At 44.2% G+C, this 17282-nt stretch overlaps 1 protein-coding gene across 7 annotated transcripts in view; it reads left to right on the top strand.

The window, feature by feature from the left end:
* Tnik (TRAF2 and NCK interacting kinase) overlaps positions 1-17282 on the top strand; it is a 371845-nt gene that overhangs the window by 229796 nt on the left and 124767 nt on the right. For all 7 annotated transcript variants that reach the window (XM_048347119.1, XM_048347122.1, XM_048347120.1 and 4 more), the window contains exon 4: positions 10080-10205. In XM_048347119.1, the coding sequence (XP_048203076.1) occupies positions 10080-10205 (126 nt within the window). The remainder of the gene's footprint in view (positions 1-10079; positions 10206-17282) is intronic.

The raw sequence follows: 17282 nt of genomic DNA on the forward strand, positions 1-17282 counted from the left end.
TTCATATCCCACTCCTGTCCTTACTGATTGGGCCCTTCAACATATTTCCTAACATTTCTGAGCCTCCCATTTTTCTTAGCTGTATGAATTCTGTTCATGTATTCATAGAAATCTGAACACCCATCTCATAGATAAGCAAAGTGAGTCTAAAGTGAGATGTAATATCTAGTACTTACATCCATAAGGCATTTGAATGACAAATCCCAGTAAGCAACAGTGATTGACAGAAAGGACAGTGTGTAGAAATCCTGTAGTTGTTTCTGGATGCTGACCTGCCCTGTAAGCCATGTGCCACGCTTGTGTTAGTGAATTGTGAACAGGTGAAGCGTTCGCAGTGGGCTGTCTTCACCTCCTTGGTTCCAGGGTTCTGACTCTTACCCTGAATACAGTAACTCTTAAAGAAGGATCAGAGCAGTAGGACAGAATCCACGAATGACGTGGGGCTCCACTGCAGAAGCTGAGGGCTGAAGTGACCAGATTCATTCATTCATTCATTTATTTCAAGAATGAAAGTGCTGTAGTTTGAGGCGTTAGAGATCAGGACGGATGAAGGCATAGTTTTCTACATCAGTGTATGTGGCAGACATTTAACAGATAAGTAGTGACTTTAGTGGGAAGTCTGGTTTGCTGTCAAGAAGAGTACAATGGGGGCTGGGGATATAGCCTAGTGGCAAGAGTGCCTGCCTCGGATACACGAGGCCCTAGGTTCAATTCCCCAGCACCACATATACAGAAAACGGCCAGAAGCGGCGCTGTGGCTCAAGTGGCAGAGTGCTAGCCTTGAGCGGGAAGAAGCCAGGGACAGTGCTCAGGCCCTGAGTCCAAGGCCCAGGACTGGCCAAAAAAAAAAAAGAAGAGTACAATGTATTATGAGAGAATGTAAGAGAAACCCAACTTAGCTGGGGGGGGGGGGGGGAGGGAAATGTTTTCTGATAATGTAGCAGATACAAGCCACCTACAGCGTCCACATGTGCTAGACCATCCCTCAGTGGGGTTCACCGAAGCCTGGGGACTCCTTCCTAAGGCTCATCTGCCACAGGACTTTGCCTTGGGCACAGTGTGTTTAGCAGTGTGATTCAAAATGCATGTTATGAGAACTTTCCTATGCAAAAGATAAATAAATGTCTTCTCATCTTCATAATGTCCTCCATCCTTGGGGCTGTTTGCAATGCCTTGGCTCTGTGTGCTATACTGGGAAGCTTCTGGAATTCTAGAAAAGAACAAGTTGAGCTGCCACGGTACACATGTGTGTGCCCTTATCTGTGTTGAGATTATGCCTCTTAAGTGTATCTGGGTCTCTGTACACATTCTGCCATGATAAGCTTATGGCCTAGATGTTGGGTTTGTATGCGCAATGCCAGAGACATGGTTTATGAGCAGTGTGTAGGGGCTCTAGGGCTAGATCTTCAAGCTAATAAAGATGAGTATTGATTTTTACTTTTTTTCTAAAGTCCTATTCTTTAATTGTTTCTAACTGTCTTGTGTGTATGTACTTAGCCAAAGGGGTTACAGTTCAGCAGGTCAGTTTCTGAGGGCCATGCACTTCATCCCTCCCAGCCCCACCCAGTCCCTCTGCAATCATTTTTAAAAATAGTTCTTGCATCTGGGCACTGTTGGCCTACACCTGTAATCCCAGCTACCCAGGATAGCTGTGATGATCATGGTTCAGAACAAGCCCAGGCAGACAAATTCAAGAGATTCTTATCTCAACTTAGCCAGCACAAAGTCTGAAGTGGAGGCATGACTCAAATGGTAAAGCATCAGCCTTGAGCAAAAAAAGCTAAGCAACACCAGATGGCCTTGAGTTCAACCCCCAGGACTGAGGGGAAGGGAGGGAGGGAGGGGCTTTTATATTATAGTAAAATGTGTACACTGATGCCTTTCATGTGGCTACCTTCAAGCATTTAATCCAAATTATAGTTCTCTTGGCCCCCTAGTAAGATTTTGAAGCAAGCAGATAAGGAAATGGACTAGCAGAAGCTGCAGTGCTTGGAATCCAGATTTGCGAAGAGGGGCGTGCCTCGGCGCTGGCAGGGAGAGGTTCTTTGGTAGACTATCCCTGGTGTACCAGCCCTTGTCCGCCTCCCATTTCTGCCCATCTAATGGCTTTTTCAGACTGTCTTGTTAAGCTCTGTGGCTTTTCTGTGGCTTCACTTCTTCAGCAGTGCTTTCTGCTTCCTTCTTAATGTCTTGAAGCTCACTTTTTGTTTTTCCTTTCTGAAAAGGCCTTTCTCATGTAAAGCCCAGGGATTTTAATGAGTTCTGAAGCCAGGAATAGGAATTGTGTATTGGCCAACTCTGTAGCCCCTGCAGAGCTGGTGAAAGTAAAAGCTGGTAGATGCTATACAAGACATACATCAGCAGAGAGGCCAGGAAAAATAAAAAGAATACAAAGGCAGATGAAGATGAAATCCAAGCTGCAGACCACAGAAAACTTAGTAGTTATAAAAAAGAGAAAAAAGTAAAAGAAAATGAATCCTTGCCATTCTTACAGCTATTTCCTGGATTGTAGTCCAGGATGCTGGTAAATATAAGCAACCTCATTTCTCAGGGAATTTAACCAAATGGCAACATCACTAAGAGGAATGAAAGCTTGTTTACTTTGGGGTTGCTTGAATTTGGACCATTTTATTGATTGATTGACTGATTGCTTGTCCTGGGGCTTGAACTCAGGGCTTGGGCACTATCATTGTGCTCAAGGCTATTGGTCTACCTCTTATAAGTCACAGTTCTACTTCCAGCTTTTTGGGTGGTCGATTGAAGATAAGTCTCAGAGACTTTCTGTCCAGGCTGGCTTTGAACTGTGATCCTCAGATCTCAGCCTCCTGAGTAGCTAGAATTATAGGCATGAGCCACTAGCACCTAGCTCATTTTTAAATTTTGTTTTCTTCTTCTTTCTGGTAAAAGTGAAGTACAAAGGGGTTACAGTTTCATATGTAAGGCAATGAGTACATTTCTTATCCCACTTGTTACCTCCTCCCTCTTTTTCTCCCTCTTCCTCCCTCCCCATTTCCCTCCTCACCCCTATGAGTTACCCCATTTGTAAGGGAATGGAAGGACTTGGAGGAAAAAAATCATATTAAATGAAGTGCACCAGACCCAAAGAAACATGGACTCAGTGGTTTCCCTCATAGGGAATAATTAGTACACGTCTAGGATAGTCCTAGCAGAAGATCACAATAGCGTAACATCTATGTACATATGAACACCTAAGATGATGCTAAGCAAAATGAACTTCAAGTTATGGAAAGAAGTGGTATATCATTGTTGTAGTAATTTTTAACTTTTTTAATTCTTGGTTTTCTCGGGACTTAGGCTTCTTCCGTGCAGGCTTGGGATGAGAAAAGTGGACATCAGACTTTTGTCCTCAGCTCTTGTGAGGACTCTGCTTCATCATAAGAGCAGGCGCTAGTGATAGAAAATCTCTGTAAAGGCTCCATCCTTCCTGGTTTTAAATCTCTGCAAAGGCTCCATCCTTCCTGGTTTTAAATCTCTGCAAAGGCTCCATCCTTCCTGGTTTTAATTCTTGAGGGTTCTATTCAATGACCTCTCTGTTACACATCCACAAATGGGGGGATAATGCAGCTTCATGACCCCCCTCATAGGAAGCAGATTTTACCCCCTCCAGCCACAGGGCCTTGACAAACACGACTTTTCTTTCAGGATCATGATCCCTTCCTTAAACACAGATACCGTGCTCTCACTTTCTCTCTCTTTCAGTGGAGTACTTTAGATGGCCTTTAGAATTCAGCTCAACTGGGTGTGTAGGGGCTAATTTGATCAGCTCTATCATATACCTCTCATGGTAGTAATTTTCCATATTATTGTGCCATTCTTGGACATATGCCTTTGTCTCTCATCGGACTATAGCAAGTTTCATTGTGTTCGAGCTGGACTCTACATGCCCATAGTTGTATTATTTAGCATTATACCTGGGATATATCAGCCCTTAATAAGTATTTGTTAAATCAGCCCATTTAGCTTAAGGTTAGCATATGTAAGAAGTCCACTCTAATGGAATAGTCCTGAGTTCTAGCTGTGTTCAATGAAGACGTGCAGAATTAGATAACTCATTGAATCACTTGGGGCTTGCTAGAGCTCTAAAAAGTAGCTCACAAATACATAAGCACTCTGGAGATAATTTTAGGTGATTCATACCTTAATTCTCATTTAATGTTTAATGTATTTTAATATTTAATAAACTGATTTGAACAGACTTCAAGCTGCATGTGATATATCAACTTTGAACTTGAAAAATGCCAACTTCTTAATCTGTATGCTACATGAATGCTTCATACATAGATAGCTTCATATATGCTTCAGTATGAAGATCCTGCTGAAATTTCCAGGCAAAGGGTTGAAAGAATTTTTACCATGTAAACACTGGCTTTCTTCTATCCTTTGAAACTGATGCAAGACCAAAACTTTACAAGATACTGAAAACAATAAGGGATTTAAAATTTCTAATTTCATACTCAACAAATAATCTCATGGTTGTCATTAATTGACTACATAAGTAAATACTATTCACTTAAACTTACAAAAATAAATAACTGATTTTAAACTAGCATTTGCCTGATATACAGTGGTATCGGAAATAAAATTTCTATTAGAAATAGAAATGTCATTACTTTAAGTTTCTACAGATGGTGTATGTATGTGTGTACGTGTGTGTGCATATACCAACCAGTACTGGTACTTTGAACTAAAGGTCTGGACACTATCCCTTAGGTTTTTCACTCAAGGTTGGTGCTTTGTCACTACAGCTCTACTTCCCCCTTTCTTTTTCTTTTTGTTTTGCTAGTCAATTGAAGATAAGAATCCCATGCACTTTGCTGCCCAAGCTAGCAAACTTCAGTCCTCAGCTCTCAGCCTCCTAAGTAATTAGGATTACAGATGTAAGCCACCAGTACCTGGCCAGAAATAAATGTAAAACCATATTTTAGGTGAACGTGATGATCACCTAAAATTCTGGTGATCTGTGGGCCTTTAATATAAGGATTCTCTTCAACTTCCTCTCAGATGCCCTCCGTGCTGGAAGTAAGGGTGCTAGATAAGTTGACGCAAACATCTGCATGGACAAGCACAGGTGAGGAAGACTGAGGTGAGGAGGCTCTGGCCGGTGTCCCCAGGTCTGCGTGTCTGTAGCCACCTGGCGACTATGCCACTCGTTCACTCCAGACTGCCTTCTGCCCAGTTCTTCCATTGTCATAGGAGTCACAGGGTTTTGTTCTTGTGCCATGGATTCAAAGCTAAAGGTAGAGCACACTGTAGGTTACAGAAAATAATCTTGAATGCCCCGTTCCTTCTATTTTTAAAGCCTACCACACTTTAGGCATGTAAAATATATGGCACTACATAATAAATACACAAAATGTAATCTTTATCCCTGAAAGTCAACCATAAACACATAGTTTTGTACACTTACAAGCTCCTCTAATTAGAGGATCAAAGACTGTATTTTTTTTTTTTACCCCTGGCATAAGATGTTCCTAAACTCTTATGATAAACTTTGGTTTTATTCTCATGGGTCATTAATTGCCTTTCTATCTAGGAGTTTTCTGCAGAGAATTAGGAATATTAGACTTTGGAGTCCAAATCTGGGATCAAATCTGAACTCTAATATTTAAGATGAGTAAACTTGAACTTGAGGGCATTCTTTGACCTTCTGAGACCTATTTTTCATTGGTACAATTATAATAACAATCAAAACCACTTCTTCCTGGAGCCACTTCAAGTGTTACCTAAGTTCATTCGCAAACAGCCCATGGCATATAGTGAGCATTTCATGAGGCTGGCTTTCACTGACCTGTTGTTTTGTGCTGGTATTGGTATTTGAACTCAAGGCCTGGGTGCTATCCTTTCGCTTTTTTTGTTCAAGGCTTGTACTTTACCACTTGAGCCACAGCTCAACTTCCAACCTTTTGCTTGTTAATTGCAGCTAAGAGTTTCCAGGACTTTTCTGCCCCAGCTGGCTTTGCACCTTAATTCTCAGATCAGCCTCTTGTGTAGCTAGGATTACAGGTGTGAGCCAGTAGAGCCCGCCTTTTTTGGCTGACTTCTATGCCACAGTCCTGAATGCATCACCAACCAAGGTGTCACTGGCTTGAAAGCATGGCCTGGAGTCTGTCTTTCTTTGCATTTGGAAACTATTGTTTCTTCATGATTTCTCATCTTCAGTTTCTCCCATAGCAAAAGGGTTTTCCTCCAGCTAAAGAGGAGGGCCAGCCCAGTGCAGAAGTGCTTTCCACAGTTCTGTTCCACTTATTCATTATTATCCCTTTGGTCAAAACAAGTCATGTACGTGGCCAAATCCAACTTCAAGGCGAAGAGTCGTGAGCTCTGCTTTTAGTTGGGAACAACCAAGATAGCATGGCCATTTTCATAAATCAGTCTATCATAAATATTAAACAACAATAGAGTCTCTTGATCGTGAGATTTTTAAAAAATTAGCCAGGCACTGGTGGCTCGTGCCTATAATCCTCGCTACTCAAGAGGCTAAGATCTGAGGTTCGTGATTTAAAGCTAGCCTGGGCAGGAAAGTCCGTGAGACTCTAATCTCCAATTAACTACCAGAAAACTGGAAGTGAAACTGGGGCTCAAAGTAGTAGAGTGCTAGCTTTGAGCTCAGGGGCAGTGCCCAGGCCCTGAGTTCAATCCCCACAACCTCCCCCAAAAGTCTTCTTTATCTTTATACTAACATTCCATTTAAGCACTCCATCATTCCTAAGCCTTCAGAGGTGGCTTAGGCAGATTTCTTAATTCCCATTGGTAGCTGAAAAGGTCTGACATTCAGAGTTTAAATGTCATGCCTGAAGTTAACATAATGAATCAGACCTGATTTTGGAGTCTCCAGGTAGAAAAATAATAGATCTTCCCAAAGTAATGAACTTGGCTTATTGAGTTAGTCTCCATTTAAGTTTAAAGCAATTTGATCCTAATACTTCATTTTTGAGTATAACCTGGTGGCCATTAGGTTCTCAACGAAGTTGATCTCTGTGCTTAATATGTAAGATGTACCAATAGTTCATTTACAGACTAATGGTTGCCCCTTCTCATAAAACTTTTTTTCTTCTAGTTCAGTCACACTTGCTATATTTGTGTTTTTGAAAACATTGTAATTCATCTTCCTTCCTAGACCATAGTTGGAGGTTGGGCTGTTTGTGGTTAGACAGAACCTTTATCTCTATTTCACCGAATCACTATTGCCCTCAGAACCCTAGATGACAAAGCTGGATGAACAATAGCCCTGAAGTGTTAACCAAGAGCAATGGAAACATAACAATCAAGGGAAACTAAACAATATTCTCCTCCTAGCTCTGTTGTTTATTGATTGTGTTTGTCGAGAAGATTAATAATTATTATATTGGGATACACTTTATAAGCTTCATATACCTCAATTAACCCAGAAACTGAGACACCTAATGTATTTCCTTACATGAAAAAACTCAGGTTTCAGAAAAGTTAGGTTACTTACCTGTGATCTTATAGCATACACCCCACCTTCCCTCCCTCACCTTTCTGACTCCAAATTCAATGACTACATAAGCTTTTTTATTGTTTTAATTGCCTCAGTTTACCTTTTCAAAGTGATGCAGAATATGCTGACTTCACTTTGAACTTCAGTACAGGTGGTCACATACTGAATTATGTTATTCCTTCACTGTTTCCTAAGTCCTTGTTTTTATAATGATATGCTAAGCTTTTATTGAAGCACATACATACCCCACCCAACTATCAAAAACTCAGAGGCAGGCCACAGATAGACCCAGCCCTACTACTCACTCAGCTACAGTTGGAAAGTGATGTATATGTTCCATTACCTCTTGTACTTACCTCTTGTAATCAGAGCAGCTAGTGGCGAATGACAGTCCATAGCAACCCTTAGGTTGGTTTTTCTCTCCTAAAGTCCATTCACTCACAGCCTACTCTCATCCACAGTTCTTTGCTCTCCACAGAGGGTTTAAAATAGCTCATATGCACTCTGGTATGGCATTTGAGGTGTACAGCAGGGACCTTTCAACAAGGTGAAGGTGAGTGAAAGTCATTCCCTTCCTAGGACTGCAGTAAAGGTGTGGGCACTTCCAGCTAGCAGGCAGGGAAGAATGCATTGGTCAGCAGTGTGCCATCCATCCTCAACCCCAGCCCCCGGCCCTGCTCCGTGCATGCCCTTTGGCTCTGTTCCTTTCAGCGAGGATTTCAAGCATATCCTTAGCTCAGCGTCCCAATCTTCTGTTCTATTTTGAGATCACCTAGTCTTCCATTTAGTGAAGCCATGTGATGTGGAACATGTTTTTAATTCTCCTGAGTTTGCAGATTTCCCTTTCCTTCCACTAACTTTATTTTTGCGTAGCCAGGAAATGTCAACATCTGGGCACTCTGCCTTCTGTTCTTCGCTGATCCTTCGAATATCACTAGTATTGCTCTAGGAAGTTGGGCTCTGGGCAGGCTTGCTTTCTTGTATGCACAGCCGGCACTTGACTTGGTACTGAGAACGTTCCAGAGAACAACATAATGTTTGTGTTGATGTGTTAGTGGATGACAATTCTGAAAATGACCATGACGGGCAGACTAGGGAGCTTGGCAGTTCAAGAGGGGACTCTGGACCTCAGATCTGAAGTAGAGGATGGCTTGTGATCTATGGAGATGAGAGGCAAGTGCAATGAAATTGAAATGTGCACCTGCAGAAATCATGAAGGAAAATGAGGGGCTCCCAACAAGGCTTAGTGGGAGGACTTGACCTTGAGGGAATGACAGGAAGGTATCCCAGAGGAGTGTCAAGTAAGCTCCACCACAGCTGATGTGTAGAGCCAGGCATGGTGGTGAACGCAGGCAGGAGACTAAGATCTGAAGACCATGGTTCGGAGCCAGCCCAGGCATAAAAGTCTATGTGACTCTTATTCCAATTAACCAGGGAAGAAAAATGCTGAAGATGGACTTGTGACACAAGTAGTAGAGTGCCAACCTTGAGTGAAAAAGCTAAGGGACAGCACCAGTCCCTGAGTTCAAGCCCCAGGACTGGTGTGCCAACACACACACACACACACACACACACACACACACATACATACATACACACACACATTGATGTGTGGAAATAATGTGAACCAAAGGAGAATGAAAGAACACATCACACTTGGAAGATTGTTGAAGACCACCAAGGCAGTTACCCCAGAAGCCGGCCAAGTGGCTGAAGGGTTTATATAATGGGACAGATGGGGACACAGCTGGGTGGTCTTTTTGCTCTTGGTCATGTTGCTTACCACTGCTTTTAAAATAATTATCATGATCTAGGAACATTTCTAGCAACCTCAAAAATCTAACACCATTTTACCACCCATCTGTGTGTACCCACAAATGGGATGAGCTGAGGGGAGAACATGCCCCTCAGCACCAATGCTAGGATCCAGCCAGTGACTCCAAGTTGAAACTCACAATGAATGCAGCCTGCAGATGAGGAGAGGAACTCGGCAGGGGAGTCATCTCTCTTTCTGTCCTCACCGCATCGCTCCTTTGCTTTTCATGCTTGGTGTCCTGAAGGTGATGTGGGTAGTCCTGCCTGGTGAACTTCCTCAGATCTAGAGAACTTCTCCTGCTCCCTTTCTGTCTTGACTTTCATCGCCTTCAGTCAGGCACTTCAATAAGAGTAGACTTCAAAGAAAATGAACCTAGTGAAAATTTAAATCGGAGAGCCTGTGTTTTTCCCTTTGGCTTTCTTCAATCTTTCCTAGGGTGGATATGATCTGTGATGGCTGCCTGATACACGGAGTTCCCAGAGGCCTAACGTGAGTTTTATCTCCTAGGCTGACTGGCTCCGTCACCTCCCAGTGAAGGGATGAATTTATCCCCCTGTGCAGATTGTACTCTACCTATAGGCCAGCCCAGTGGAAGAGCTGTCTGGGCTACCAGTACGTTGGTTGTGGAAATTTTTTCAGTTTAGTCAGATTTCATAATTATACTCACTGTGGAAGAGAAATACTGGAGCACGTATTCTTTTATAGTTGGTATGGAGAACGTTAAAAGACTATAATTCGAATAATAATGGGTTTTCATGCAACTTATTTATTGATCTACTATAGGATGAAGAGGAAGAAATCAAGCAAGAAATAAACATGTTAAAGAAATATTCTCATCACCGGAACATCGCTACATACTATGGTGCTTTTATCAAGAAGAACCCTCCAGGCATGGATGACCAGCTTTGGGTATGTGGAACTATTTGGTACAGCTTCTGTAACAAGAGCTCTCTGCACTGAATGCCTCTCTATCCCTGTGACTAGACTTGATTAGGTAGCTTCAGATTGTAATAATACAAGTTCAAAAACACACAAGAGCGCAACATGACTCCTGACCTAGAAGATTGGAGGGGGGATTTAAAATAATACTCAGAATGAGTACAGTACTTAAACCTGGTACTCATGGAAATAGATGTTGGAACAGCTTCACCCAAGGGCTGTTGGAATAACATGCACACACCTGGGTGCACATGCTACACACACCCAAAGCACAGATATACTTAAGTATGTGTGTGATGCACAGGCACAGATGTACAGATATATACATACACAGACATACATTTGTGCACATATACAAGTATATACACACATTCATATGTGTGCATACATACAAGAGTATGTATATACTATACATACACAAGAGAGTATATATACACCTGTGTTTATCTACATGTACGCATGCATATGTATATATGTATCTATATGTATATATGTGTGTATGTGCATATATGTATACATATATGAACACAAGCACAGATACACAGATATATAACTTCCAAAGAAAGTGCTTTGCTTTCAACCTATTTGTACAACATAGATCCAAAATAATTATCTGGGTAACTGAACGAAGGTGCATGTAGCAGTTAGCCAATAGGAAATCACTACACAAGTAATTAAATTGGTAGAGGTCTACTCTTATAAGTAGGTGATCATAAACGATTGCAATAAGCTAGGAAAGCCTTTTTTAGAAGTTATATTTAGCTATAATGGCCTTTCATTTTGGTAAAACAAGAAAGCAAAGGGGAAAGTACACATACACACAGTCACACACACACACACACTCACACACACACACATTGGCATCAGATGGCCACCACACCAGTGGTGTTGGAAATACTTACTTTGGAGTAATAATTTCCACCACTTAGTATTGAAAGCAGTGTTCGCCCAGCTGCTTCCCCTAGCCTGTCCCTTGAGTGCCACCTCTGTCCCCGCCTGGGTTCTGCTGTCTCCTCTTTATGACGTCACCTCTCGGGGCCAGGACTGAGCCTTTTGTGTCTTGGGCTCCTCGACATTGGGGAGGAACTGAGCAGTGGCAACTGAGAAAGTGTATCCTCATGAATGAAAATGACACTGTTGGCTCACACTGGCGGCTCCAGTGCTGTCCAGAGTGGGGTGTCCCTAAGGGCAGCCGGGGCACAGGCCTGGTGAGGCGCCTGGGCTGGAGCGAGTGCTGCTCCCCAAGGACTTCAGCAGTGACCTGTGTCACCCTGCGCGCGGCAGATGACTCCAGCAGCTGCTCTCTTCCCTTATCAGCAACCTGAGAACCCCTTGGGCTTCCTCCCAACCACCACCACCCCAGAAGAGAACCATTGTCCCACACCGTGTGTGTGTGCGTGTGTGCGTGTGCACGCGCGTGAGGGAGAGAGAGAGCAAGCATGTGTGCACTTGGAATCAAACCCTAGTGCCTCGTGCTTCTCTGCAAGCACACTAAAGCGTCACGCTGGCCTCACACACACACATGCACACTCACACACAGGGTCTCATTGAGAAGTAAGTGGCAAATAAAGGCTGTATCCTGTTGATGAGAGTGGGGGGGACCGGGAGCCCCTGCACACTCTGGTGGGCTCGCCACTTTGTAGGACTGTTGTGCAAAACACAACAGTGGCCCCTCAAAAAAACAAATTCAGAACTAGGACAACCAACAACTTTGTGTTGGCGTTTTCCTTTGTCCCCTATGGAATACCTCCTGCCCCTCCCTGGCCCAGGTCCCTCCCCCTAACAGACTATTGGAAACCAAAGTTTACAGTGCCTGTGGGTGGCAAGACCCTCTCCCTCCACCCCTCCTCTGGCCACCCCGGGCCCTGGGACTCCTCCAAGGCTGGGGGCCGGAGATAGAACCCTGGCTCCCGACTCTGGGCTGCTTCCTGGGGGCTCCCAGGCTCCCCTCTTTTAGGACCAAGTTCGTCATCCTGCTGGAAATGTGAGACTCTCCACCAGTCTCAGGGGGGACCCCAAACCAAAACTAAGGACTGGATGTGTGGGGGGTACACTAAACACCCTTCCAGGCCCTTGGCTAAGAAGACTCCTTGAGTCTCTCCCCAGCAAACCCCAATGCCCTGCACAAGCCCCACCCACCTCCTAAGAGGCAGGGGCCTCCCCCACATACTCCCACCTGTGTTCCATTCAACCTGCACACAAATATTAAATGTCTTCTGTCTACAGAAAAACTAGACAGATGCCACTGGCATTGACTGAAAAGAAATGAAATCTGCATGCCCAAGGGACATCTGCACTTGAGCCATGCCTCAATTCTTGTCTTTTTTATATTTTGAGCCAGAGCCGGTCTGGGCTATGATTCCCCTTTTTGTTCTTTGCCCACTCACTTGGGATGACAAGTTCTGATACTGTGCCCTGGCGGCTCCTCTTTAGCTGAGAATGAAGGTATGCACCACCACACCCAGCCATTGGTTGAGATGGGGTTTAATAACTTTTTGATCGGGCCAATCTCAACTGTGATCCCCTAAAGCAGTTAGGATTACAGGATTGAGCCACCTGCTCCCCCAGGATAGCTATTTTATGCAGCCTGTGGAAAGGTTTTTCACTTAGGACTAAGAGTTCCAAATTAAAAGAAAACATTAAAGTACCTTTTGAACTACTTCCCAGTTTCTTACCCAAGGCTGTGTTTCTCTGAGTCATACTTCCAGGTTTGGATTTATTTTTGTGACATGGGACAAATAGGATGTCGGATTCTCTTAGATTTGAAAAGAGAAGGCTAGCTAGTCAAGCAGGGTCTGTCTTTTGCCTTTTTCCTAACCCTTAGATTTCTTACCCTGGTAGAGAGTTAGTTGTCATTCTTTTGCTAAGTCCTTGTCATGTTCATTGACTTTCCCAGATCTCAGGCTTGAGTAATGGATGAGGTGGAAGCAGAAGACAGACATCCTAAAATGTGACAGTTTACCTGAATCTGAAAACCTCTGAAAGCCACTGGAGCTTTTTTGTTGTTGTTTTATTTTGGTTTTGTCAATTTTGGGGGCGTGAGCTCAGGTTGGGCACTGTTCCTGAGCTCTTTTTGCTCAAAGCTAGTGCTCTAACACTTTGAGCCGTGGTGCCAATTCTAGTTTTCTGGTAGTTAAGTGGAGATAAAAAGTCTCACAGACTTTCTTGGCAGGGCTATTTTTGTTTGTTTTTTTTTTTTTTGGCCAGTCCTGGGCCTTGGACTCAGGGCCTGAGCACTGTCCCTGGCTTCTTCCCGCTCAAGGCTAGCACTCCGCCACTTGAGCCACAGCGCCGCTTCTGGCCGTTTTCTGTATATGTGGTGCTGGGGAATCGAACCTAGGGCCTCGTGTATCCGAGGCAGGCACTCTTGCCACTAGGCTATATCCCCAGCCCGGCAGGGCTATTTTTGAACCATGATCCTCAGATCTCAGCCTCCTGAGTTACTAGGATTACAGGTATGAGCCATCCGTGCCCAGATTTACTGGAGGTTTTGTTAAAAAAAAAAATCTTGCCAGTCTAGTGGCACACACCTTGATGCTAGCTACTCAGGAAGCAGAGACCCAAAGAATCGTGATGCCCCGCCAGCTTGGGCAGAAAAGTCAGAGAGGTTCCATTTCCAAAATAACCAGCAAAACGCTGTGCTGGCCGGGCACTGGTGGCTCGCACACCTGGAATCCTAGCTACTCAGGCTAGAGATCCGAAGATCATAGTGTGAAGCCAGCCCAGGCAGGAAAGCCCATGAGACTCTCTAATGAATCCACAGAAAACCGGAAATGGCACTGTGGCTCCAAGTAGTAGAATGCTAGTCTTGATTGAAAAAGCTCAGGAACAGTGCCCAGGCCCCGAGCTTAATTAAGCCCTACAACAGACAAAACAAAACAAAACTGTACTGGAAGTGTGTGGCTCAAGTGATACAGTGCCAGCCAAGTGTGAGGTTCTGAGTTCAAAACCTGAGAGTTCTTGACATGTTTCTGGAGCCACCAGGAAGCGGAGAGGAATTATTCTTTGGAAGAGTGTCCCTGGCTGCTACCCACACTAGCCAACTGTTCTTCCCAGGGAGATGGTGTGCTTGATGGGGACCAAGCGTTCAGGTGTGGAAAGGTTCATCAGTTTGCTCTCGATACATCTATCCATCCTATTAATATGCCACTCAGACAGCGACTGGTGCTCTAGGTGTGAAGGCACTCCTACACACACACACACACACACACACACACACACACACACACACGACACGTCAGTGAACACACCAGTAAAAGTCCCTACTTTATGCAGCATGCACTCTTGTGCCTATCACAAACAATACATCTTACAGAAAATGCTGGAACTTGGAGAAGGTCTATTATAGCAGACAAAGGTTAATGGGTTAACTTAAAAGCGAACTGAATTTTTATCCCTGCCCTGGCATAATGTGCTGAGCCTCCACCATGATGGTATGAATCAGTAACACATTTTGAGGATGCTAGGGTATTGAACCCAGAGACCTATGCTTGGTAGGCAAATGATCTGCCACTGAGCTACACCCCAGCCAACAGGAGGGAAGGCTTTAGGAAGTGATTAGGTCATGAATAGGACTTAGAGCCCTTATAAAAGGGCTACAAAGAGCCAGCACTCTCCTCCCTTCTCCCCTTTTCCCCTTCTCCCCATCTCCCTATCTCCCTGTCTCCCGTCCCTTCCACTCACCTCTCACTCCCCTCTTCTCTCTTCCCTCTCCCTTTCTTTTTTCCTCTTCCCTCTCTCCTCTTCTAGCCCCTCTCTCCCCTCTCTGCTTCTTCCTTCTCTCCCTCTCCCTTCTCCCCTCTCTTCTCTTCTCTTCTCTTCTCTTCTCTTCTCTTCTCTTCTCTTCTCTTCTCTTCTCTTCTCTTCTCTTCTCTTCTCTCTCCATCTCCATCTCTCCCTTGTGCCAGCACTAGGGCTTGAAGCCGGGCCCTCACGCTCTCAGTTGGCTTTTTCACTCATGGCTGGTGCTCTACCACTTGACCACATCTCAGGGTGTGGCTCATAAGGTGGGCACTCGTGAGCACGCCTGGAATCCTATTTAGGAGGCTCAGATCTGAGGCTCACCAGCACAACCAGCTCAGGTAGGAAAGTCTGTGAGACTCTGACCTCCAGTTAACCAGCCAAAAGCCAGAAGTGGAGCTGTGGTTCAAGTGGTAGCACATTATCCTTGAGCAAAATAGCTAAGGGACAGTGCGTCGGCCCTGAGTTCAAGCCACAGTACAGGCAAAAAGAAAAAAACAGAAGGAATGATGGGATCTCAGTCATGGAATGAAGGATTACTTGGTTGATGGTTTGAACACAGACTGGATGGAGGCAAGGGAAGAGGCCAGAGCAGTGAGCCTGTTCTAGCAAAGCCAATCTCTTCCCTGGACTTGGCAAATGGGGCTTGGCAAGTTGTGAACACTTTCAAATGAACCCCATGCGGGGAAATCCTGCCTGTGCCTCTGCTTTCCCCACCCGCAATGAAATGCAGGTGGCAGAATGATGTACCAGTGGGCAGCCCTGCATTCGGCTGGCTTGAAAGATAGAGGCACATGTCAGACGTGGGCCCTTTCATGGGGCTTTCTGTTTATCCCCACAAGCCGTGTCCAGAAGCTTCTGTCACTGAGGATGAGGTATCATAAGAACAAAGCATCTTGTCTTTTTGTTATTTTTTTAGTGCTGGTACCCACGCTTGAACTGAGGACCTCAAGCTCCAGCTCGGCTTACTTGCTTACAACTGGCATTCTCCTCCCCTTTGAGCCATGCCTACAGTCTGACGTTTTGCTAATTAATGGGAGATAGACTCTCATAGACTTTTCTGCCCAGGGTAATTTTGACCTGCAATCCTTCAGATCTCAGCCTCCTGAGTAGCTAGTATTACAAGCACTAACTGGTTTCTTTTTTTTTTTTTTTTTTTTTGCCAGGCCTGGGCCTTGGACTCAGGGCCTGAGCACTGTCCTTGGCTTCTTTTTGCTCAAGGCTGGCACTATGCCACTTGAGCCACAGCGCCACTTCTGGCCGTTTTCTGTATATGTGGTGCTGGGGAATCGAACCCAGGGCCTCATGTATACGAGGCAAGCTCTCTTGCCACTAGGCCATATCCCCAGCCCCGCACTAACTGGTTTCTGTTCTCGTTTTGATGTGATAACCATGTAAGGAGAAGTTTGGAAAAAACAAAGGCAGACAGAAAGATAATTGGAAATTAATACCAAATGATGGTTAATGAAAATTTAGTTCTAGCATATGATCATTTTCTGATTCCAAGGCCTCTGACTCACTAGATTTGGGTTGCTCTGGGTTAATTTTATGATGGGGAATACTTATTGGCTGCTTATTTGTGTGCCAAGTGTTGCTTTTATTATGTTGTCATATTATTCCATTAAATCTTTGTCACCACTGTACAGCTTAAATACTGCCTTCACTTTACAAATGTGCAACTTAGGCTCAGAGAAGTCAAGAATTTTACTCAAGGAATTGGAGCTTGTCAGTGACAAAGCCAATATCCTAGCTGCTGCTGAGCTGGCTGATATAAAAAACAAGTCCCTGAGCACCAAATTTTGCTCCTTGAGGCCATAAAACAATGGTTGGTGTTCCAAACAGGACTGAAACTTGATGTTGACACCAACTTTTTTTCAACTCAACGTTCATGCTCAGGCCTCTGTTTCCTCAGTATTCATAAAGGATTGTAACTCTGTTAGCTGTGAATGAGATGCTCTGAAGTCTAAAAAGAATACATTTTGAAGAGTTATATCTTGGGAAAGTCTTATCAGATAATTGTAAAGGTCATAGATAGTTGACTTTTTGGATGAGTGGCATTTTCTTAGGATTACACTGAGATGAGAACATTATGAATTATATAGAGATGTAGAGAGAGGCTACCCAACTGAGAGTCGTGCTTTCCAGCATTTTATTCCCAGGTTGGCCATCCACATGAAATGTCCCCCTGCATATTCCTTGAATAATGGCCAGAGGCGAGAGGTTCGCGGTTCCTCCCCAGCCAATTTAGGTGCTGCTTCAGGTGTCTGACTGAATTAGAATCTGTGTGGATAAACTCTTGTTTAGTAG

The sequence above is a fragment of the Perognathus longimembris genome, chromosome 5, assembly GCF_023159225.1.
Source record: "Perognathus longimembris pacificus isolate PPM17 chromosome 5, ASM2315922v1, whole genome shotgun sequence".
NCBI lineage: Eukaryota > Metazoa > Chordata > Mammalia > Rodentia > Heteromyidae > Perognathus > Perognathus longimembris.